The sequence below is a fragment of the Phocoena phocoena genome, chromosome 13 (genome assembly GCF_963924675.1).
Source record: "Phocoena phocoena chromosome 13, mPhoPho1.1, whole genome shotgun sequence".
NCBI lineage: Eukaryota > Metazoa > Chordata > Mammalia > Artiodactyla > Phocoenidae > Phocoena > Phocoena phocoena.
In genome coordinates this window covers 28,986,702-29,011,837 of record NC_089231.1, presented here as the reverse complement: position 1 = coordinate 29,011,837, position 25,136 = coordinate 28,986,702, and the positions used below count along the sequence as shown (strand labels likewise).

General features: G+C 43.9%; 1 protein-coding gene across 2 annotated transcripts in view; it reads left to right on the top strand.

Moving 5' to 3' along the window:
- The window catches only part of SETBP1 (SET binding protein 1), a 352,373-nt gene that overhangs the window by 164,532 nt on the left and 162,705 nt on the right, over window positions 1-25,136 (top strand). For both annotated transcript variants that reach the window (XM_065890468.1, XM_065890467.1), the window contains exon 2: window positions 6,378-6,431. In XM_065890468.1, the coding sequence (XP_065746540.1) occupies window positions 6,378-6,431 (54 nt within the window). The remainder of the gene's footprint in view (window positions 1-6,377; window positions 6,432-25,136) is intronic.

Here is a 25,136-nt window from a genome sequence, read left to right as displayed (position 1 = left end):
TCCCACCCAACACCACACAAGATGCCCTCCATCCTTGAAATCCAGTTTCCTTGGTCTGCAGAACAAGACATTTACAAAGAATTTTACTGGGAAGTTCAAAAAGTGCAGGGTGAACTTCTGTAGATTCACCAGCTTCAAATAACATAAAATAAGACTACTTGTCTCAGTGAGTTCTAGATTAGGGCATTCAGAGGCCTATTCTTTCATTAAGCTCGATACTTATAGCTCTAATCTGCAAGAAAGATTAAATACATTCTCACCCAGAAGTTGAAATAGCTGTGTCTTGGACAACAACCAAATAAGAACATAGGTTATATGTGTGATCTTGCAAGATCACACATGGAATCTTTCAAAAAAATGTATAAGCTCTTTTGGCTACATGTCTCGGGGAATTTGTTACAAATCTCATCTATAAATATTAGAACGCCATTATTTAAAAGATAATACAAGAAAAATATAAGCAATCAAGACCAGGCTTGCTTGGAGTTATATTCAGTTATTATTAGCCATCCTTGTTGCTCTTTGGAACAGAACCTGAAAGTGAGACTGGAGGTATCAGTGGTTTCAGGTTTAACCTTTAAAATTTCATGAGAGTGAGGGGATTTAGCAAAAGGACACTCAGCCCAGCTAGGATGGCCACTTTGAGTGTGTAACTTACTTCTTAGGCTGGGAGGAAGCTGGCTGCCTGGCCCCTGCATCACCCACCCTAAATGCTTTGGCAGTTAGAACTAATGCTTTCCAAATTGTAAGGTTGTTTACCTTTAGCTTGGATGTGGATGTGACTGCAACCTCACTGGGATGGTGACCCCGTGTAGCAGCCTGAGTGACCACTCTCTAAGTTCCTATTTGCACACCAATAACAGAGACACAGTACAAGACCATCTCATTGACCTCCCATCTGTCCTTCTGATTAGAAGTTCCTCCAGAGAATGTAGACAACCTCTTAGAAGTGTTTAGTGGGGAAAAGTTCCTGGAAAAAAAGGAGAGAGGAGACTAGATAGTCTAGAGTCTGTTCCATCTCTTTCATCCCTGAGGTAAGAGACACACACTGGGGCACTGGAACTGTGGGGTCAGAGGGAACACAGAATTCACTTTATAGGTGGTAAAACAAGACCTGAATAAGTGAAGTGACCCCAAAACAGATCCCATAGTGAGTGGAGGCAGACCCGGGGCCAAGACATGAGTCTTCTCCCTCTGAGTCTAACTTTTGTACAGCAGTGTTCCAGTTATCATCCTGTGAGGAATAGCAACCTGTTGGTTCCATTTTACCTCCCTTAATTCAATTAACACATTTCCTTCTGTGTGCCTGGAACTCTATTGCAGGCTCACTCATGGTTGGTGTGGTTCCAGAGCCTGTTGTTTGGTCGAAACCAAGCTTTCTTCCTTAACTTTTTTTCCTTTTCTCTGTCTTAACCCCTGCCACTCTCCCCTCCCGATTTGAATCTCCCAGTCCCCAAGTGTTAGGTCATCTAAAACTTTCTTTGGGTTGCCTACATATGGTTGGATTTGTTGTTTCTGCTTTTTCACTGGGTAAGCCACTTACTCTTTCTGGACCTCAGTTCCTAGTTGGTTTCTAACAACCCCAATCACACACGTAATTGGGTGTTTATCTCCCTTGCTGGGAGGCTGCCTTCCACACAGGCTGTCCCCAACTATTTTGTCATTTGAGGGATTGGAGTGGGATGTGGTTCATGTTCCATCCTGTAGCCAAAGTAAGAAGCAAGTGACACTTCACAAAATAAAGAGGGGGAAAAATCAATTTCCTACAAAATAGAAAAGGGAAAGGAGCACAGATTGAAAAGAGGACAGGTGAGGTAAAAAACGCATTTAATGAAAGGATGGTGTCTTTAAGGGAAATTTAAAACAGGGTCATTTGTTTTCCCCGAAGCCCCGAAGCCATCTTTGCTCTGTTTTCTTTGTCTGTGTACCTGCCTACCGCTGCATCCACCCATCCACCCATCCATCTAGCTCACATGTTGTCATCTACTTTTCTGGCCCACGGGGAGGGAATATTTGAGAAGAGCAAATAACCTAGAGGATCCCTAGCACAACCGGGCTTCAGTGTGTCCAGCTGCATGTCTACAAGGCTGGGATCCTTTCAGCCAGATGTCCAGCGTGAGTCCCCCCACACTCCCCATTTTGTGTCAGGGACTCCCTTACCGGATGTAGTGTGTCCTTTTGATGAGGGGCCAGAGGAGGGGAAGTGATACTCCTGGGGCTGGAGGACACAGAGAAAAGTGGAGCAGCTTCCTCCCCTCTTTTGAAGGAAGCTCTGGAAGCTGTAGAATTTAGCAGGTAAAAATGAAGCTATTTGAGGGGCAGTCTGAGGCCCACGGAGGTCCCAGGGTGATGCTGGCTGCAGCTGTGCTGGGGGTGACTTATGGTGGTGTGGGAAGCAAAGGGAGAATCCTGTTCAGGAAGCTGGGTGTGAGAGGAATGCCAGCAGAATGCCTCTGCCTGTGAAGCTGAAGGTATTTCTCTCACCTTAGGGTCCCACAGTTTCCTTCATCTTCCCCCAGTCCCCCTGCTCCCCAGCCTGCCCTTTGGGCTTGGAGAGACCAAGAAAAAAAGTTGAACTTGCACCAAGAGAGAAACTGCAGCTCCTCAAAAATGGAAAGCAGGGTCATCATCATAATATTCTGAATGTGGACTGTTCCAGAGAGCAGGGAGACGTGTCAGGAATGAGAATGGTTTGAGACAGGGCCCAAGGATGCTGCCCAGCTCCACCAGAGAGATGAAAGAATTTTCCTCCTTCCTTTGCCTTTTAAATGTAATTCTGTCTGCCTTTCTCCCCCACACCCACCCAACCCTTTTTCTGGGAGCAGTGCAGACATTTAGCCATCCTGGGAAAAGGCAGGATCCTTTTCATTAACTGCAACCTGACTGCAGTCCCCAGAGCCATGGCGGAATGCATTTCCTCCCTCTTCGCCTCCCTGTCCTGGATCCCTCCCCACACGGCTAGGATGGTCTGAGCAGTGAACTCTTTTTCTGTGGGACAGAATGAGGAAGGGGTCTGGTCGGGGGGTGGGGGTGGGGGGTGGGGACAGTTTGGACCGGGTCTGGATCAGTGCTTTTGAGGGCAGTGATTTGTGGAAGCACATTCTCATCTCTTCTCCGCCATGCCTCAGCCTCCCCTACTGATTAATTCATTCAGATATTTGAATGCTATTTCATGCAGGAAATGCTCTAGGTGCTGAGCATTCTAGGTGTCATTTCCTCTTGGCAGCTTGAAGCATGTCATAAGCTGTCTCTCACACTTCCCAGTAACTTAGTCGTTCTAGCCCTCACCTCTAGTTTGACAATATTCTCCACTTTTCTTGTAAGTCATTTGACCAACAGGTACTTAATGACTGTTTGTCCAGACTCTTCTTAACACTTTGAGAAATGCAGAAGTTATGTAAGATTTATATAAACTATGGTCTTGTTGGGCATGGGCTTGTTAGGCGAAAAAAAGAAAAATACAAAATATATACAAAAGAGAAGTTTAAATAAGACCTAAATTGCGGGAATTCCCTGGTGTCCAGTGGTTAGGACTTCGTGCTTCCACTGCAGGGGGCACGGGTTCGATTCCTGGTTGGGGAACTAAGATCCCGCATGCCACAAGGCACGACCCCCCCACTGCCAAAAAAAAAAAAAGAACTAAATTGCACACATCTTTCTTCTGCTTAAGAGAAGGGAAAGAGGATGTAAGATGTAAGTTTTCCAGGGAGGATGGGATAGATCCTAACTTTGCTGAGCAGGGGACCTAAGGAATAATAACCAAAAATTCTGTATCTTTATTTCCATTCAAAGTGGATATGGTCATTTTTCAATCCCAAACCACTAACGTGAGGGAATAGTACATATGCTGAGATGCCATGAACACCCTTGTGGTTTATTTTCTGTTGCAGCATCTCAGAACTGGGAAGAACTAGATATTTGGGGCTTACTTCTTCTGTCTGCCTGGTGAACCTCGTGAAAACGCAGTAGAAGAGTCCCTGCCAGCTCGACTTCCAGAGCCTGGAGAGTTTGAGACCTGAGTCCTATACACTAACACATGTCTGCGGCCCTGTTCTTGCAGAGGTCACTCCCATGCCCATACATCACCCTAGCCTGTCTGTCCCTCCTCCCCAGCTCCATCCCAACCTGTGCTTGAATCAGAGGCCCTAAGCCATATTGACAAGTCCTGAAAAGTAGATTGTTGTTACCAATTAAATAAAATAGTGTCTGAAAGGAAGGGTTAGTTAAGGGTCATTCATAGGGGCACACATTTTTTTTTTTTTTTTTTTTTTTTTGCGGTACGTGGGCCTCTCACTGCTGTGGCCTCTCCCGTCGCGGAGCACAGGCTCCGGACGCGCAGGCCCAGCGGCCACGGCCCACGGGCCCAGCCGCTCCGCGGCACGTGGGATCCTCCCGGACCGGGGCACGAACCCGTGTCCCCCGCATCGGCAGGCGGACTCCCAACCACTGCGCCACCAGGGAAGCCCGGGGCACACATTTTATGTTCCTGCCTGTGGCTCATTTGACTAACAGTCTGGCCCTCATCTTTTTTCCTATGTCATGTCTCCTCAACAAATTATCTCCAGTGTGCCTCCACCAGAGGCATCATGTTAAAGAAGAAAGAGGATAAGCTTTGGGATAATATACTGTTGGATTTAAATCCCAAAAATGTGTTCTACCTGTGTGACCTAAAAAAGGTTTTTTAACCTCCATAAGTCTCAATTTTCCCATCCATAAAGTGGAGATACTTTGTATTTCATGAGGGATTTATGAAGATTAAAAAATAAAAATTCTATAAAGCAGCAACCACTGTGCTGGGCACCCAGGCGATCCTCGATGTATCATGATTCCCTCCCTTCTTCCTTAATGCATGCCACAGCTGGCAGAGAACAGACACAAAGGGAGCTGTGCTGGGGTTGGTAAACCCCTTTTCCACATCTTCTCCCCACTGCCGACTTGAAGCGGCTCCCCGCCTTGCCGCCTGTCCATTTTCAAGGCTCAGTTCAAACTCCAGCTTATTTCAGCAACCCTACCCTGACCCTCCTTGCCTTACGTTGTTCACAGTTTGACACTGACACCCTACTACACTTTGCTCACACTGACACATGCGTGTCTTACCCTTGGACCAAATTGTATGTTCCTTGAAGGCAGAGATGCTGTATAATTATGTTCAGCCCCCAGTGTCTCGTCAGGTACCCTCACGGCTTGTTGCTTGGCTGTGTGTGCAGTCAGGGGCTGAGCTGGCTCTCTCTCAGGATGGTGCCACCTTTCCAGGCAAATGCCACTTGGGGAATCCTGCCTGCAGGCCTGGGTGTGGGGAGAGAGGTACATTCTCTACCTCCTTCCTGCTCCATCCCAGAGTTTACACACCTTGTGCGTCATTTTTGACAAAGTCATTGAGAGAAGCTAGGGAGCCCAGGTGAGCTTTTCTGAGGGCTGGAGGCACTACAGCCCAGCGTGACTTCCTCTCTTTCTTGAACCAAACAAAATATTGTTACAGCAAATATGAAATCTTTCCTAGTTTTCACAGACGCTGTCCAGGCCTAACAAAGCTAGCAATCACACACCTTGAATCAAAATAAGCATCTGCCTTTTTTTCTCTTTAGCCCATTTTCCCAGCATTTTTGAGCAACAATAAAGAACGTGATTATTCTATTAATTTATGATTCCATTGAGTGCTTTCTGGAGAGCATGCAAAAATATTAAAACCTTAACTTTACCCTTTAATATTGATTAAACACAGAGCTACAGAAAATACATAACCTGACTCTCCTCATCTAACATTGTGCATAATAGTTGGAGGCATAAGCTATGAATACCTCAATAACATATAAAATCAAAGGCAATGTACGATAAAGGGAAACTGAGTCATGTGCCGCTGCAGAGAGGAAAGGGTCATTTTCACTGGTCTGAGTTTTAAAAAAGAAGAGGAAGAAGAAGAAGCAACAGCCCTCCCAGAGGAGATGGGCCTTTAACTGTCTCTTTTACTTGTCATATCACAGAATAATTTGATAATAGGAAAGAAGTCAGGGACCTTCTCCCTAAGGAAGTGTATGGACTCACACGTAATTTGTACTTACAATCTCAGGGAGTCTGTGGACTTGATGGAGTCCATCCATAGTTCATGATCCCTAACTTAAGGCTCTGAAGAATTAGTGGCACCTAGAAAGAAGGTAGGAGAGGGCAGCAGAGATAGTCAGAGATTGAGTAGACACAAGGTGAGAAGGCCATTCAGTCCAGGCTCCTATCCCAGAAGCACCGCATTTGCCTTTTGTGATTCTGCTGCTTTAGCTCCAGATCTGGGCTCTGGTGAGTCCATTGCCGATCAGTTGTTCTGGGGACACTGTACGCAAACTGTGAGAAGTATCACTAAGGAAGACTCCTTTGTTCTTTTCCAGCTCCTCCCAGCCAGTGACCTTGCAGCCAGCGACCTCAAAGGATTTCAGCCACAGGTAAGTTCCACTGATCCTTTTATGAATTGTGAGCAAACAAAGTTGGCACCAGGGCACAAACCCCCCACCTTGGATTACCAGCTTCTCTGACTTAAGGAACCAACCTTGACAATGACTTGGTAGTTTGTCCTCTCCCTCTGGCTCCTCCCATCTCATCATGAGCAAAACAACCTGTTTCTGCGTCTTTAATATTTTATAGTACGCAAGAATGTAGACCAAGCTGCTTGGAAAGCGTGGTGGTGGGTGATTCAGCTCAGGAAAACGTTAAACCAAGGAGGTAGAGGGTGAGGTTCTCTCCTGCATTTCTCCTCGTTGGGACAGGATACTCATATTTGTGGAATCTTTGTGAGCAAATGCCTTGTAGCCATGGTCTGGCAGCCAGGTTAATCTCAGACTTCTGCAGAGGCAGATGGTTGAGTTTTGCTGATCTTGGTTAGGAAACAAGCCATTATTATCTCTGGCCAGAATGTTTTTTGGAGGTCACTATGAGTAAGCCACAAGCGGCACAAGAAAGGGCTCTCTGGGGACCTCCCTGGCAGTGGTGAAGATGGAAAATCACCCTCCCTGTCTTTGGAAGGGAGCTTACTGTCACCACACAAATGCATAACCACCAACACACACACACAACAAATGCACAACAGACACACAAAGTCCTTGTGTTCCCCATGGATCCTAGTATAGATAGAGTGTGTATGCAAAGATAGGAAAATCCAAGAGCAAGAGCTGAGATGCTCCATCCCTTCCTCTGTCCCCCTTTCAATAGGAAACTTCCTGTCACTCCCCAACTCAGTGCTGCCCAAGGCCCCACCTGCTGCACCTCTGCAGAGACTCCCAAGGGCAGAGCAGGTAATTTCTAATAACAATAATTCCATATACTTGGGGATATTTTCTTCTTTAAATATGTTTTACATCCAAGAACTCCCTGTACCCTCACTACACTTCTCCCATGTGTGGTGCTGAGATCCCAAGACCTGGGGAGAAGAGGCCCCAGACCACTCAGAGAGCTAAGAACCAGAATGGGAGTGGAGCAAGAGGCTTGAGGGAGAGAATGAACAAAATAAAGGGCCCCGTTGGTGAGAGTTAAAGATAAATCCATGTACGGTTTGGGGTGTTCTGATCACAGCTTGTTGATCCTTCTGTCAGGATGCAATGGGGTTTTAAAAATAGATAGTAAGGAAGCCTTTTGACAATACTGAAAAATGACGATTTATTCAAGTACTTATTCATATAATTCACACAAGCTTTCAGGTGATCTCAGGGAATATAAAACAAAAACAAAAGAAAGTCAGCATTTACCCATATCCCACCCACCTCCACACATATTCTCACAAAGCAGTGGGATAAATATTTATCTCAGCTAAATATTTATTTTTATCTGGAAATTTATAAAAATAAAGGGAAAAAAGGCTCTGTGTGATGTTGTTTTGTGGCTTGAAAAGGTTACATAGTGGAGACCGATTTTATGGAAGGGGTGTGTGTGTGTGTGTGTGTGTGTGTGTGTGTGTGTGTGTGTGTGGTTTTGACATTGTTTCTGACTTGACCATATTCTCTCCATGTTTGTTGAGCCACATTTCTAAAGATATTAGATTTAAAATGAACTATTAAGTTAGGTATATTGGGGGTCTGTCCACAACATTTGAGGCCATGATCCTAGAAAGGCAGCTTCCCTGCCCTCCCCACAGATAACCCCGCAGGTGGTTGGTACAGATGGCTCACTCCCCTGCTTCCATCTGACCTTTCCACATTATTCCATTTGTGTGTCATCCCCCCAAGGCTGGAATATAAATGCATATTTTTCACTCCTCAGGATGTGTGTTCCCGAGGCCAGGAAGCCCTGGAACCTTGTGGCTAGAGTGTAGTACCCAGATCAAAAAGTCAGTTCTGCAGTGTTGTTCCTGAATCAAAAAGCACCTGATGTGTCAACACCTAGTCAACATCACCCTCTCGGGTGCTTTTCCAAAGAGAGACAGAGCACTGCCCACAAGCTTGGGGCTGCCTCCTTCTGGCCCCACTGCACCACATCGTTGGCTTCTGTTGTCATTTTCCCTTCTCTCTTTGGGTTTCAGGTGAAACTGAGCCCCAGGCATCCTGATGTCCACAATCATTCATGGTCGTGTTTCCTTCTAGGCACTGTCACTGACTTTCAGGAGGGAACTTGCTGAGGGCCCCTCCCTGGGTTCACTGTCAGTGGGCCTGTCAGCTTTCACATAGTCCACATTCACCACGTGCATAGAAAAGTTTTTGTCTTTTTTTTTTTTTTTTTCCTTGAAGCCCGTCCCGCTGCAGCCTCTTAAGGAAAATAGTCATGATTTCCTCCCTAATCTTTGCTGCCCCTCCACTTAGAAAGTGTGGAGAGGGGTGATTGTATGAGGCTGGCCTCTTCTTGTCTCTCTTCTCCTTTCTGCATCCAGATAGAGCAGAGGAGGGTAAGGAGGTGACTATCAGCCTTTCTCCCTGTGATTATTGGTTTGTAAAGACACCATGTTCATTCCTGGAAATAAACACATTACTTTGAAGGTAGAGCCCAATGCTGAGATTCTACGGCCCGTACATTAGCGGTGGGAGTTCTCCCAGGCCAGCGAGCTTGGCCTCTGAGCCACATGGGGAGAACTGTCTGACCGGAGGCTACTAGTCTCAGCAGGTTTAAAAAGCACAAATGGAAATGCTCCTGAGATTCACACCTAAGTCACCCACACTCTTCTCTTCCATTTGGTTCCCCCCAAACACATCATTCATTTTCCAACGCCTTGTTCTTCCTGCCTTTAAAGGAATGAACACACTTGAGTCCTGACCTCTTTTCTTGCCTTCGGATGATTAGAAATGAGGACCCTCATCTCCCTTTGCCAGACCATCTCTCTCCATCCCCAAAAGGAATAAAAAGAGGCATCTCATTCCCTTAGTAGAAGCCCCACAATCGTATGATTTCTTCTTCATTTTACTTGTACTCTTTTTTTTTCCCCTCAGTTTAAGAGCTATTAAGTGTTCACTAGAGATTTTGGAATGTGTGAAGGTGGTCAAAATGTACAAACTTCTAGTTATAAAATAAATAAGTCCTGGGGGTGTAATGTACAGCATGGTGACTATAGTTAATAGTACTATATTGTATATTTGAAAGTTATTAAAAGAGTAGGTCTTGAAAGTTCTCATCACAAGAAAAAAATTTGTAATTCTGTGTGGTGATGGATGTTAACTATAAAAATTAACTAAAAAGAAGAAATTTGGAAATTATAAAAAAATAAGAAAAAAAATCTCTGCACCCCAGAAATATTTATAATGACATTTTGGGGTATGGTCTTACAATAGTTACTGTACATAGACATACACATCTATGGGATTTTTTTAAAAAATTGATAATCGTATTTTATATGCTTTTTTTAACCTTCTATTTTGTTTGTTTGCATGCTTTTCATGTCACTGGAAAATCTTCTAGCAACTGGCTATTTTTGTCCGCTTGCTAGTACCATCATTTATTTACCACGCCCCTCTTGCTAGACATTCCATTCCTTTTGCAGGCTGAGCTCTCCAGGAGGAATCCAAGGCAAGTGCTAGATTCTCTGCTCTCATCTAAGATACAAATAGCATCCACGGCTTCTTGGCATTTAGTTCTTCTTTATCTCTCAGTTCCTACAGACATGTGAAGGTTGCTTAAATTTTGTAGTAAAGTGTCCATGTGTGCCCATGGGCATTTAAGCATCTGCTTACAAGGGCCCAGGTTGGGGATGCTGGGAAGAAATAACTGTAGTGTGGGGCCCAATCTCAGATGCAAGTTTCACCTGTCCAGCTGCAGTGCTAGGAAAGCAACCCTGAGAAGACCCATCCCCCACAGAGGAGAGCACCCACAAAAGGACTTGGTCCTCACCTGCTTCATAAATGCCTCACTGTCTCAGAGGAGAGAGGATTACTTCTTTCAGGAAAAATTGAGTTTTACTTCAAGTATGCCTCATGACAGGATTTTGGGAGGCAAGTGTAATAGCTGTTCTATAAAGGGTCGCCATTTTAAAGGAATTTCTAAAATGTCCATTCCCATTATGGCCAAGGGGACATTTGCAGTGAAGGGTAAGAAGAGTACCTCAGAACACAGAAAAACATTTTTCAGTGCGGAGAAAACAGGGCTTTCAGTCACTGAGCTGCCATTTCATTCAAAGGCGCCCATGGAGACCTTTATGTGGGGCTCCCTGCTGCACAGACTCTTCCCCAGAATTTCGACAATTCTGGAATGTTCTGCCACTACTATTAGCTTTGTGAACCTGGGGAAGTTACCTAGTGGCTTTAATCCTCATTTTCCTTATAAAGCAAAAAAGCTGTGCAGCTTATCCCACAGATTGTTGTGAGGCTCAAATTGTTGTGAGACAATATTGTGAAAGCAACCTAGCATGATGCCTGCCACACACAGTGAACACAACTTTTTCTTTTGATAGAAAAGTACAGGTTAAATTATTTAAGAATTGAGAAGAAGGAGAAATTATATCTGTATAGAGCAAGAAGGGAAGTCTTATAGGGAGAGATGTCATTCATTGTATGTGTGCCAGGATAGCTGAGAAGGAAGTGAGGCGGTGAACTTACTCCAGGGCAGGGGAAGCCTGGATGAAGACCAAACCAAGGGTGGAGATGCTTGGGTATGGTCTGGAGACTTGGAATGTTTTAATTACTCTGGTTCAGAGGGAGTACAGTGAAGATATAGCTGCAAATTAGGTTGGGACCAAATTGCAGGAGGTCTCCAAAGTCCAGAAAAATAGTTGAGCTTTTTTTTTTTTAAATGAACTATTATTGAAGTTTTCAAACTTATACAAAAGTAGACATGATAGTTTAATAAACCTCCATATATTATTCAGCTTTTATTATCTATTATTCAACTTTAATATATTGTTACAAAAGCCTTGATTTGGAGCATTTGCTGATTTCTGTGGTGTAAATATCCCCATGGTGAACAACTTTAAGCTGCCAATGGTTTAACAACCTGTTTGCAAAGTCTTTGACAGCCGGCTTTCCTGAGTTGGTGTGATCGGTTCCCCGCATACCACTGGGCCAGCTTCAGTAATCATTACCATTTGCCAGTCTTACCTCATCTATACTCCCAGATACATATATATCTTTTTAATTTTAAATTTGGGGAGACTGTTTTTTAAAAATCCCAGTCATCATGTTATTTCACTCATAAGTAATTCAGTAAGCTTTTCTAACAAATAAGGGCTTAAAAAATACAATCACAATGCCATTATCACACCTATAAAAATAACAATCATTCCATAATATTTTCTAATGCCCAGTCCATGTTCAGATTTCTCTGATTATCTTAACGTGGCATTTTACAGTTGATATGTTTGAATAAGGACCCAGATTTTAGATTGTGACATCCATCTGAGGACAGTGTAGCCATTGAAGGTTTGAGGCTGGGGAAGAGTCGCAACTGTGATGCAAGAAGGTTATACCATAGTTAGTAGGTGTGATGAAAAGAAGAGGGGATCCAGTAATAAGCCTGTGCCATTGGTCCATGTGAGACATAGTAGGGAATGAAACTGGGCTGGGGTCAATGTGGACATGTTCCTGAGGGGATGAATGCCAGATAAAGTACAGGGGCAGAATCAGTGGACCTGGTAGCTGCTAGGCTGGTTGGAGAAATAAGGGGACCATAAACATAAAGGAAGTACAGGCTGAGAAGGTACTGTGTTCATTCCAGGATTAAGTGTGATTATCGCCCAGTGTTCAAAGGAGGGGGACTTTGTCACCCCTGAAAGAACCCTTAATCCATTTTCCTCAGGCCCCACAATCAGTTCTACTCATAGACCATCAGGGGATTAAACCATCTGCAAAATATCCTGGGCTCCACGAGTCCTAACCCAGAAATTTTTAATGCAGGCATGAAATCCCTGAGTTCCCAGGTTGCTTGTTCTTGCAGGGTTGATAGTGTCCTTCAGAACAGAATTCCCATTGTCTGATTCTGCTCCCATGCACATCCGCTGCCTACAGGCTCAGAGTCAACAGTCGTAAAGATGGAAAAGGGAGCTCGGGATTTTCCAGAGCACCCAGCCCCTGTTGGACTCAGCAGGAGTTGGTGTTACTACATGTCCACACGGCCTTTGATTGAGTGTACATATGCCAAAGACTTACTAAAAGTGAACTGAATGCCGGAAAGTGTTCTTTGAACTTTACATTTATTCATCATTTAATCCTTACAAACCTCTGTGAAATCAGTAATAATATTATTTTCATTTTAAAAGTAATCACAGAGACGTTAAGGTCACAAAGCCCATAAGTGGCAGAATTAGGATTTGAACCCAGGCAGTCTGGCTCCAACACCTGTGTTCTTTACCTCTTATGCTATGACACCTTGAGTTAGAGCTTATCACCATTGTTAAGATAATTCAAACCCAACCTGACCACTGATAACACCAGGGCAAGCAGCCTCAGCTTCACTTTTGTGTATTATATTGAGTTTTCTTGATCTCAGCCTGTTCAAGGAAAAGCAATTCATCTATCTCAGAGTAAGAGAGGGAATTGTTGTGGAGCATTTTGCATCCTTTCATCTTGGCAAAGCATTTCTGTTGTTCTCATCCCCTTGCTTCCCCAGTTCCCAAATGGAGAGTTGTGGTAGTTGTTGTCCCTTCTACAGAGGAAACCCAGTTGAGGCAGAGGTAGGTGGTGTAGTCTCCCATCTAAGACACACAACAATGAGAAGACAGGTTGGCTTGTTTTGAACTCGCCCTATAGTATCTACTTTGCCATTTTGGGAAGAACCACCCTAAAGCAAAACAGTGTATAAGGAAATCCCACTATCAGTGCTTACTTACTCCTTTCATTTGAGAACTGAAAGAACAAGACAGAACACCTAGAGTAGCAGTTCTCAACCTTGACTGCAGATGGGATTATCGAGGGAGCTTATGAAAACTACAGGAGCCCAGGCCCAACCCCACTGAATTAGTCTGGGTGGAGTCCAGAAGCTCCAGGTGTTTTCAGAAGCTCCCCAGAATCTAAATCAGCCTCCTCATTTTCTAGATAAAGACTGAGGCACAGAGGTAGTCTTGAAGAGGAGAGAAAATAAAAGACCCCACATTCCAGTGGCTTCTACCCTGTGTCGGGAATGTGCCATGAGCTTCACTTGCCCCTGGTGACTAAACCCACAGCAACCTTCTATCAGACAGCTTACTTCTTCCCCTTTCACTGAGGAAGAAAACGGGATCCAGGAAGAGGATGTATGGCTAAGCAGGGATTCTATAAAGCCTACACCTGTGCCCACCGCCTGCTATTTCCACTCAACAGTTGAGATTTGTCCAGTATTTTAACCTAGCTAGTGATGGTGTTGGGTTTATGACCTCCTCTGCTTGCTACCTAGACATTCTAGACTCTTAAGACACATACAAAAAGGCCCAGTTTTCCAACGCTGCCCCAAGAGAGAATGCGTGTGGTTGGCTGGTGCACCGCATCCCCTGACTTAAGGAGCGAGGTTGATCCCATACGTCCTCCTTGCTTAGGGTCCTGCTTAGTAAACTCACACGTTTTTCTCAAGGCCTTTATTCAGGCTTGCCCTCTGCCTCTTGCTGTGCATCTTTGCTCTCTGATTCAGTGCAATTCGGAGCATGGACTGCAGACTAGTGCTGGCCTGTCAAGTGTGTGTTACTGGTCCACAATGAGAAGCATCGAAAAACAGAGTGTTTAGAAACTTTTATGGCAACTTGATATTTCCATGATATCCGAGCATGTGATCATTTTCCTACTAATTTATCTTTGTAGTATTTTACCAAAGTAACTATACAGAAATATGGGTTGGGAAAAAGAAAAACATGTCGTCATTCCCCAAAAATTGCAGATGCAGTTTCCTGGTTTTATCAAAAGGGTAGGATCTCGATTCTTGTTTTTTTTTTTTGCCTTCTTCTATGAGCTCACGTGACTATGTTTGTATTGTAAATAATGGTCCCCCTCAAAAAAATGCCTCCACCCATAAAGGTGTTTTTCTGGCTACTTGTGGGATACCTACATAAAACATGGATCTTTCCCCATAATTCCTAAGGCAACCTACTTTATTTTGCTTACCTAACATGGACATCTGTGACAATAGTAGAGTACTTTAAACAAAAACATTTGTTCACATGCATACATATACTTTGCACTAAAACCCAAACTGACATTATTACTTTTCTTACATGAGATCAGCCTCTTCGTACTACAGGTATATCTTTTTTGCACTGCCTGCCTTGACAGTGCTTATAGCAGATTTTTTTTTTTTAAACCAGTATTGGCATTTAGTCCTGAAGAGAGAAGTTCTCCAGGTGTTTCCAGACTGTCTGGCATTTCAGTGGAATATTCTGAAGTCTTAGTCAGTTCTAAATCTCTTTAGACTTTAATGAATATTTTGTTTCTCCCAAGATGTTCTGACCACCTGAGGGCCGCGTGCAGGTGAGTCCAAATTAAAACAGACCTAATGTGCAGAAATTCACACGCAGGAAAATTTCTGGTTGGCAGGTGGGCGTTGGGAGAAGAAGGGCTTCCTCATATGCAGAAAGATTTTTCTCCTTTATCAAAGGAATCAATGTAAGTTATCCCTGCCAGCATATTCAAATATGATTTAACCCTCAAAATCTGATTTAAACTCAATTTTTCAGAATAGAAGTATAAAGAGTGAGGCCAACCAGTGATGATTAACTTTGAATGTCATTCTCTTCTCTTTCAAAGACAGTTTTCACCTGAAACAAAAACAAAAACAAACCAAAATGCTTAGCAGCAAGGGTGTAGAGTTAGATGATCTCTATGATCCCTTGAGACACAAAATGTTTAATTTCACTTTGACTTCTTCCACTGACTTCATGTTTCTAGTTTTCTATTCTTGTTTTTCTCTTCCATCCTTCTGGTAAAGTGGCTTCAATTTGAGCTTCTTAAAAATCATCCTGTAATTCCGCTCACTTGAGGCTTGGGGTCATTGATGTTTTGTGATATATCTCAAGTATCTGTGTTTATTAGTGGATTGAGTTACAGATTTCCCTGTCTAAATTTTAATGTGATGCATCACTTCTATACATTTTTAGGGCTAGGAATGACTCACATGCAGAAAATACAAATTCACAGACCACCTTTAGGACTTGAAAGGAGGTATTTTCTTCAAAATCCCTTTAGCAGGATAGTTCTAAACCTGCCTAACGAGGAGAAAGGCCCATCTCTCCAACAAATAAGCACACTCACTTTTTATTTTTAAGTTCTTTCCAACCCTACTGTCTGCTTCACATTTCATTGGCCTCCTACATATCTACCCAGCCCCTTTCTGACCATCTTGTGCCAGACCAAAGGGGTCGATTGAGAGGCATCAGGAGACCCCTACAAGAGAGGGGCCCCTCGTAGTGGAACAGCTTGCAGACCTCAAGTGGCATCTTCCAGCCATCTGTCTACTTGTGTTTGGAGCCTGCATCAAGTCTGCAGACAGCCTCCACCGCAGCATTCTGATATGTCCCTGATAAAGACCATCCCCTCCCCCTTCTCCAGTTCTGCACATGATCTTCCTTCTGCATCACTCGCTTCTTAAAAATGTGTATCACAGCCTCTGACAGAACCATGTTGCCAACATGTGTCCCAAGCCAATGATTCATGAGACAGAAAAACTTTACGTGATGTTGTTGTAATCTTTATTACTATAAATAGTAAAAATTGATGCTTATTTAGGAATACAACATGAATCTCTCTCACCCTTCTGTATCCAGTAACTAGCACAGAGAACATTTCCCATTACTTTATCATTTAGTAGTTGAAATCACAGGTCTGCCCTGTATTAGCTGTGTGGCCCCCATTGAATATTTAATGTGTATGTGGCTCGGATACTGTTTTAGTGAAAGAAGGATACCTGTTCCATGGGATTTTGAGGAGGACTGAATAGATAGGCCCACAAAACAGTATCTGGTATCTGCTAAGCGCTCCATACAGCAGACACTCAGTATGTGCTGTAGTTCTTATTTTTCTTGTAAGTTACATACTGAAATTGAACCTGGACTGCTGCAGCAGACTTCAGAACACAAATTGCAGCTTTCCAAGACAATATAATTAGAATGTGGGATTACCAATGAAAAAGAAACCATAAAAAACAAACAAAAAATCTAGATCTTGCCTGATGTTTTCACTAGTTTGTTTATGACACTTGCCAATTAAAGTAAGCAATGGTAGACAGCCCAGCCCTGTGAGAATGACCCTACAAGAGGAAGGAGGAAGACAGGATGAATGGGATGGATAAGGGACAGATAGGAACTGTTTGGCGGGGACATGAGAACACCCAGAAAGAAGTGCCTTTGTTGCTTGCTTCTTTCCCTTACCACCTGTGGCACTTTCCCATGGAGGAGGACTAGCTAGAAAGTGTTCAAAATCGGCTGTCCCCAACCTTTTTGGCACCAGGGACTGGTTTCGTGGAGGACAGTTTCTCCATGGACCAGTGTAGGGGTGGTTTCTGGGTGATTCAAGAGCATTACATTTATTGTACACTTTATTTCTATTATTATTACATTGTAATATATAATGAAATAATTATGCAACTCACCATAATGCAGAATCAGTGGGATCCCTGAGCTTGTTTTCACTTGGCACTCACTGATAAGGTTTTGATATGAGTCTGCAAGCAATTGATTTATTATGGTCTCTGTGCAGTCAAACCTCTCTGCTAATGATAATCTGTATTTGCAGCCGCTCCCCAGCGCCAGCTAGCATCACTGCCTCAGCTCCACCTCAGATAGTCAGGCGTTAGATTCTCATAGGGCGTGCACAACCTAGATCCCTCACACGCGCAGTTCACAGTAGGGTTCACGCTCCTATAAGAATCTAATGCAGCCGCTGATCTGACAGGAGGCGGAGCTCAGGCGGTAATGCGAGCCATGGGGAGTAAATACAGATGAAGCTTCGCTCACTTGCCCGCTGCTCACCTCCTGCTCTGCGGCCTGGTTCCTAACAGGCCACCAGTACCAGGGTTGGGGACCTCTGTTCAAAATGACTTCAAACAAATGGCATCAAGAGCTTTTTCAACCACCAGAGCATTGCCTCATCTGAACCAACTCCCTTGGGTCTAGTGATCCTCGGCATAATTCTGGACATCTACTTCAGCTCCAACCCTGTAAAAGAATCACAGGCACAATGATTTATTGCCCAGAAAAATCAGTGAGGAATTGTACCAAAGTGCATTTGGATGGGTGTTGTTCAGGGAGACTGTGTTAGGGCTTGGGGGCTTTGGGGGGATTTTATATGATGACTTTCATATCCATAAATTCAGTTGTTTCTATATTAAAGATGAGATAAGAGCTGATTCAAGGAGCATATGGGTTCTGGGGTCCGTGGGCTGTCAGATGGAGGTGGCACCTGCAGAAGGGAGCCGTCCTGGCTGCAGGACTCTTGTCTCCAGTAAGCAGTCCATCGTCAACATGCTGACAGGGCAAGTAGCTTGCTGATGGGAATGAGAGGTCTGTACCCAGATGCGAGCCTTGTTTGTACTGTGAGAAAACACAGCTGGCTAAATTTGGCTTTCTTACTCTTCATCTGGTTAGGAACAGAAATGCCAAAGTGGAGAATGGGGGGATAAGATGAGCATTGTGTAAAAACATAAAGAATCTGTGTACAAAAAGTAGATGCTCAATGAATATTTGTAGAACCCATTCTAGGGATGCATGCATATCAGAAGTAAAAATAGATCCCCCAAACAAAAATGCATGTATCCAAATTCTGATATTTCTTTAATGCCTCTGGCCTTGTGGTTATGATAAAGATAGCTTCTATTACTTGTCTTATTTTTGGAGCTAATGAATTTTGTGAGCCTTTTTTTACGACAAGAAAATCTTTGGAGCTTTGCGTGTCTTTCACCATTATTTAATCGTATAGCAGGAGCATCCAGGTACCTCTGGAATTGGGACTAGAAATACACAGCTTTGAATTAAATCAGTTTGACTCACCCACCTCCGACCTATTGCATTATTGACATCTTGTGAAAGGTGACTAAGGCATGGGGTCTTGAGAGAGGTGGGAAGAGTGCTGAAAAAAGAACTGTCTGTGAAATCTCAGCCTGCAGGCATCTGGAGAGACAGTGCGTTTCATTCTTGATAAACTCCAGCAGAAAAGAGCAATCAGCTAACCGAGAGCTGGACAAATTAAATGGCTGAGTATTATTTCAAAGGGGAGCTCGGGCAGCATCAGAAATTCCCCATCAGCTGTAATAACGCCAATTACTTTGCTAACTGCAGATTCCATCATGATGTGTTTCGTGCAATCAGGCGTAGGACTCTTACAGGGGCCTGATGGGTTTTGTTTACTCTGAATGTGCATTTGTAGAGAATCTTTTGCACCCAAAGGCTTAGAGCTCTGAGCATCTTCTTCTCCGTCCAGACTCATCCACAGCTGAGGGAGATTATCTCTGAGATGGAGGCGGGAGCAGGCTGGGCAGGCTGGACCCAGTGCCCCTCTCACTGGAGAATGCCTGGGATTTAAATACAAAGAGAACAGCTGGGTGTGGTAGTTCTTAGTGAATGTGGCAATCTCTAGAAAACCTGTTCGTTACCCAACTAGTAAATAAATACGTATCTCTGATTATGAGCGAAGCTTCTTGGCACATCGGAGCGTTGGACAGATCACCTTAAACAGTAATAGCAAACAGAAGCTCTGGGAGGAAAGACGGCGCCAAGAGTTCATTAAGCCTTAAATACTGACAAATGGGGGTGCAGGGCTTTCATTGTCTCCCTCTGAGAATCATTTGGCTGGATGTCAAACAGCTCATTTCAAATATGGGAAGACATTGTAAGAGAGGAAGATATCCCTCCTCCTCCCAACATTTTAGCAGGGGAAATAAAATTTGGAGAGTCTACAGGAGCATTCATTTTCTGTTTACATTTGGCTCCGTAGAAATTAATGGGTTTGTGGTTCCAGCTACTTTAAGGAGTGAGTTGTGATTCTCCATTTACACACCCAATTGAGGAAGGCGCTAATCATGGGCGTTTACCGTGTGCTTCGGCCTGATTGACAGCTGGAGTGGAAGCTGTATCTGTGGCTGCTGGGGTGCAGAAGAAGAGCTAAAGGCTGATTTGATTCCATTTGTGCTGAGCTGTCATCTGAGGCCAGAGCCTGGAGGAGAATGGGAAGCTATTCTCTTCCCTCTGCTTTGTGACAAGCAACCTGTGTGTCATTTTATTTTTTTAACCTGCCTCTTCCTCCTTCACGCCTATGATAAAGGCCCCTTTGCCTAGGGAAGAAAGGATTCTCCTGAATTCAAAGGCAGCTGCCAGTGCCTCCGAGTGAGTGGCTCATCTGCTCTCCAAGCCCTCCCTCTCCCAGCTGCTGCCCAGGGCTCCCAGCCCACAAGACCAGCATCGGGGCAGGTCCTACTGTAGGTGGGAAGGCAGCCGTAAGATCAGGTGGGAACAGAGGAGAGGTCCATAGGATACCAGTTAGTGTGGCAGGGCTCATGCCTCCAAGATCATTCATTCCAGGAGTGTGTGTATGCACGCACACACACGTGAGCATGTACATGTGTTTGTTTCCCCTAAAAGAGGTACTTCAACTAGTGTATTTGGTTTGACACCAGCCTTTCTGCAGGTGGCAGCTGTTCAGATAACGTTCTTGGCTCTCTGATAAGAGGCAGAACTTGTCTTCTGCAAATCCCCAGCGACAGAAACAGCCCTTCGAAGTCACGAGATAACATATGAAGCATTAAATGGAGGTGAGGGCATCAAATCATGCCACGTGTACTCAGCATCAGCAACTCCATAACCAATGGCGAAGAGAGCTGCCATGTCCGGCCTCCTCATCAGCATGACTTGGAAAGTATTCAGGTATCTCCTTGTTTGTGGGGCAAGTCATTTGTTCACATGTGAACTCAGAGGACAGTTCTGGCTTGGTGACACAGCCTCCACTGTGAGCAGTGTGTTCCAAGATGCATTCATCAAAATCAGTCTCAGTGGGGTGTGGTCCTGTGTCTGAGCCCTTGAGGCTGGGCCAGCCTCAGATGCACTAACATAGCTCAGCTGTGAAAATAAACTCTCTTGCAGCAAATACTCTTCTCCCATCTTCCTCTATAATATCCTTTTTTAAAAACACATGCCGTAAGCAATCCAACGTTTTAAGAAACTGGGCCCTTGTACCAATCTTAGTGATTCCACTTTCCTTAAATATATGTCAGTCTAGATCCGCTAGTTAGGACATCTGCCAACATATTAATACATCTCTACTAGGTGCAGGACACCTACCAAAAGGCCAGAGAAACCTTTTTAAAAGACACTTCATTCCTTGCACTTGTGTAATGAATAGGGTCATGCTCTAAGCCCATATACAGGATATGAAACAATAAAATCACCTTATATTTATGTAGCAGTTTTATATACCTTCTTATACCTGGTGAGCACCAGAAACATGTGAAATAGGTAACTCCATTTTACAGAAGAAAAAGTAGAGACTGAGGCAGATTAAATGATTTGGTCAAAGTCCTCAGCTGTTTAGTGATAAAGTGATAAAAGGGATTCACCAGGACTCTAAAACCCCATTCCCCCTTTGTTCTTTGCCGTCTTGTCCACAGATGTAAGACAACAGGGTAGCTGGTATTGTGTACTGGTGACATTTCTGCTTTACCTATAGAAGAGATTTAGAATTTCTGCTAAACTAAATGTTCCCCAAAGGAAAGCTAGAACCAATGCGAGTTAGTTGAGGGAGACAGATTTCCAGTTTATTTAGAAAGACTTTCCCAGCAACAGAAGGCACTTACCCCCATGTGCTTAGTTAGCACCCAATCTCTGGATACTTATGAGCAGAAGGAAAGGCAGTACAGCAGAGAGGTTTCGTCAGGTGCAGGTACAGGTACAAGACCTGAGACTGAACATTTGCTAGCTTTGTGACTTTGTTCAGGTTAGATAACCTCTCTGAGTCTTGGTTTTCTCATGCATACAATGGAGAGAGCAATACTCACCTCACCTGGTATAAGATTGATTAAGTACGTATGTAAGGGACTGAGCACTTTGCCTGGAACAAAGCACTTTCTCAGTAAATGTTTGGCATTTCTCTAAGCCATTGCATCCCATGTGTCTCCTCTATCCTGGCCTCCATGTCCAAGCAAACGCTCTCTGTACCAGGTGAGGAAAGTCGTCCCAGCAGTCCTTCCATTGGCAGCATTGGGGCCCAGATGCTGTGGTCCCCACTCACAGGTCTGGGTCCAGCATCTTATTAAACTCATTTTAGATTTAGAAACCAGAAGAAGGTCATTGGAACTGGAATCCCCAGCAACTCTGAGTAATTCACAAGTATGTCGTTTGGGAAATAGTTTTTATGTTTGCCAAAAGATGGTGGAAAATGTGTCACTGAAGACACTCTTGTTCAAATAAAACTTCTTTCAGTCTATTATGCTAGACTGTGCTGGCATCTTGAAGAGGCCTTTCCAAAAATAAATGCCCTGGGTAATCCGAGTCTCTGAGTATGTCATGAGCTCAATGCCTAGGTGTGTGTCTCAACTTCTTTATGGCCTCAGATGACAGATGAGCACAAGTGGGGTCAAATCAGCCTTAGCTCTTTGTCTGCACCCCCAGCTGTTCCAGATACAGGTTCCACTCCAGCTGTCGGTCAGGCCATGTGTCTCAGTTTCTTTATGTACAAATGGAGGGCTGTGCTTGAATGATGCCTAAAAAGTCTTCCAGCTCTAGTATTTTATCCTTTTCCATTCCATCCCATTCCTGTAGACATCAGACTTCTAGAGGCTGTAAAGAATATAAATGAAGGTTTTTAAAGAACAGGCATAGCTCTTCCATAGCTCACTGCTGAGGCCACTGACTACTTAAATCTTTATTTACTCTGTCCAAGATGTTCCTCAACCTACTTGGATCAAAGCCTTCCCATTTCATTTTTTGACACTTGCATATTTTTCCTAGTTGGATACTATACTTTCATATTCATATGTAGAAGTAGTTTTAATTTAAAATAAAAAGAGTGCTTGGAATCTGTAGCCCTTGGTTGTACCCAGATGCCTTCTGCAGGAAGCACCCTGTCACCTTTCAGGTGTATCCAGTTCCTCTTAAAAACTTTAGCACCCATCAGAAATATGGAGAAAACCCCATCTTTGGGAGTTTCATTAGCTTGGTAACCACTTCACCTTTTGAAAGATTACTGGACTGTACATTTTATTATTATTAATAATTAAAAGGAAGCCAACTATCCTATTTGATGCCACACATAAATGACAGCTTTCTAAAGCCCCCCCAAAAGCTTCCAATTGAGCTCCTCCAAAGTGACCTTCTAATTCCTGGTGAAGGATCTTCTCATGCTGAACTTAGCAGAGGCCCTGGCTTGCAATGGGCCATCAGGAATTCTTGCTGAATGAATGAATGAATTGGTGAATGAGTGAGTAGTATTACTATTTGGTATTTGGGAAGAACTTGGAGCTTGAGGTCACATGGAATTGGGTCTGAATTTTGATCTTCCTTTTAGTAGGTGCATGATCTTGAGAAAATTCCTTAACTTTTTTTCCTTTGTCAAGTGGGGACATGAACTCCCTTTAAGTGTTACTAGAAGGATTAGAAACGATCGATGTAAGTGCCTGATACGTGGGAGGTGCCTGTTAAAAGAAGGCTTTTTTAACTCTCCTGCCTCATGCAGTGCTGGTGCCCAGTGGGCCTTTAGGAAGTGTTTGATGACTGAAGAGAGCCTAGCACCATTCATCAGAGGCCACAAGTCATCCACACACATAAATGACACCTCCTTCATCTACTGAGCTGCTGTTCTCAGCTGGGGAAGTCCCCAGTCCCCTGGTTGGCACATAGGTCCGGCCAACCAGTTGTGTACAGCTCTCTGTAGCTATTCTGAGCATGAACAAAATTACCTGGGGATTCTTTTCTTGACAGGACTAGAGACTTCTGCTCTTAGGGAAGAAAAAGCAGTTCTGATAATGAGATGACAGAGCAGAGGGCTTTTCCCTGTTCTCAACTAGGGCTCAAGTGGTGGAGAAGCAGGCCAGAATGTGCAAAGGCCAAGACCAAGGACTGTGGCAGGTCTTCAGGATGAGAGAGGAGCAAGGACCAGCTAGGATCAGTTATTCTAGGGTGAGCATCCAGACTGGGTAAAATTCTAGGGCCACTGACCACAGAAGGCACAGGCAGAAAATACAATGAGCCAGTGGCCAACTATGTCCACGACGCCCACAGCTTATCCAGGCAGGGGCAGGACAGGAGGATGTCAAAGGTCTTAGCAGATGTGATCAAACAAAGGTCACATGAAGGAGAGGCAGCAGGACATCTGATCAGAGATACCAGGAAGCCAGGCCCCCAAATGCAAGGGCTCAGTTGTAGGAAGGTAGGGTACTGAGGTGTGAGACAATAGAGCCAAAGGAGAACCCATTTGGACAAACAAACAAATCATTTTCCGGGCTCAACAGGAACTTACACATTAGAGGAGCATTCAGGCTCCATGCCTGATGAAAGGCAACCCAAACCCCTTCCTTGGTGGAGTCGTTCAGAGTGCTGGTTCTTGCTCTGTGCCAGGGAAGACGATCCATTTCTACACCAAGCTCCCAGTGAGGCAAGTTATGTAGGCTGAGCCTGCAGCCCCGCTCTTCAGGTGGTGAGAAGTAGAGCTAAGGAAATTCAAACCAAGGGTTTCATACCCTTGTGAGCCAGTTAGCTCTACCTGTGTGAAGATGAAGTCCTAGCAGCTCATCAGATGTCACAAATAGTTCACTTTTAGAGCACACTCAGGGGTTGTGTTCAGGTCAGTGCTTGGAGGAGCCCTTTTACAGGATCCCAAGAAATGGAATTTTGAAGCTGATACTGTTCTCTCTATTTTTAGCAAGATTTATCTTCCCTGAAACCTTATGAATTGCATTGGCTCCAAAAGGAATAGGCTTCCCATTGGTGCAAAATATGTTATATAACAGATAAAGGAGCTTTGTGCTTTTATTAAAACAGTGACAATCAGCCTGTTCATTTCCTCAGACTTACCTTGTCTACTCAAGGCCTAATGCCCCTCTATTATGTTTATCCCTTGTGGGGACTTACATGAGCAGTGACTGTCACTGACATGGCCACTGAAGATTAATAACATCGATGCCACTGAGAGCTTACCCAGGGGTTTGGAGCATAGCAACTGAAGGATAGTAAATTGGAGGTAGAAGAAAAAGGCCCCAAAAAAGAGAGTCTCGAAATAGTTGACAACCAATCCTTCCTGGAAGTCAAGTCAGCTGACTGCTTTAGTTTCAAGACCTCCTTGAAGATGTAGAGATGGCCTCATCTCTGTCCCCAGTGGTACCCACCCATTCTCTCCCAAAGGTGTAAGTAACACCCCTGATCACTCACCAGCAAGTGGAAGTTTCTCTCTCACATACTTTTTTTCTCTTCCTGCTTTATTGAGATATAATTGACATTTAGCACTGTGTAAATTCAAGGTGTACAGCATAATGATCTGACTTACATACATCATGAAATGATGACCACAGTAAGTTTAGTGAACATCCATCATCTCATATAGATGCAACATTAAAGAAATAGAAAAAAATATTTTTTCTTGTGATGAGAACTCTTAGGATTTACTCAGTTAACAACTTTTAGATGTAACATAGAGCAGTGTTCATTATCTTTATCATGTGATACATTACATCCCTAGTACTATTTATCTTATAACTGGAAGTTTGTACCTTTTGACCACCTTCATCCAATTCCCCATCCCACCCCCCACCTTTGATAACTGCAAGTCTGATCTCTTTTTCTATATGTTTGTTTGTTTGCTTGTTTGTTT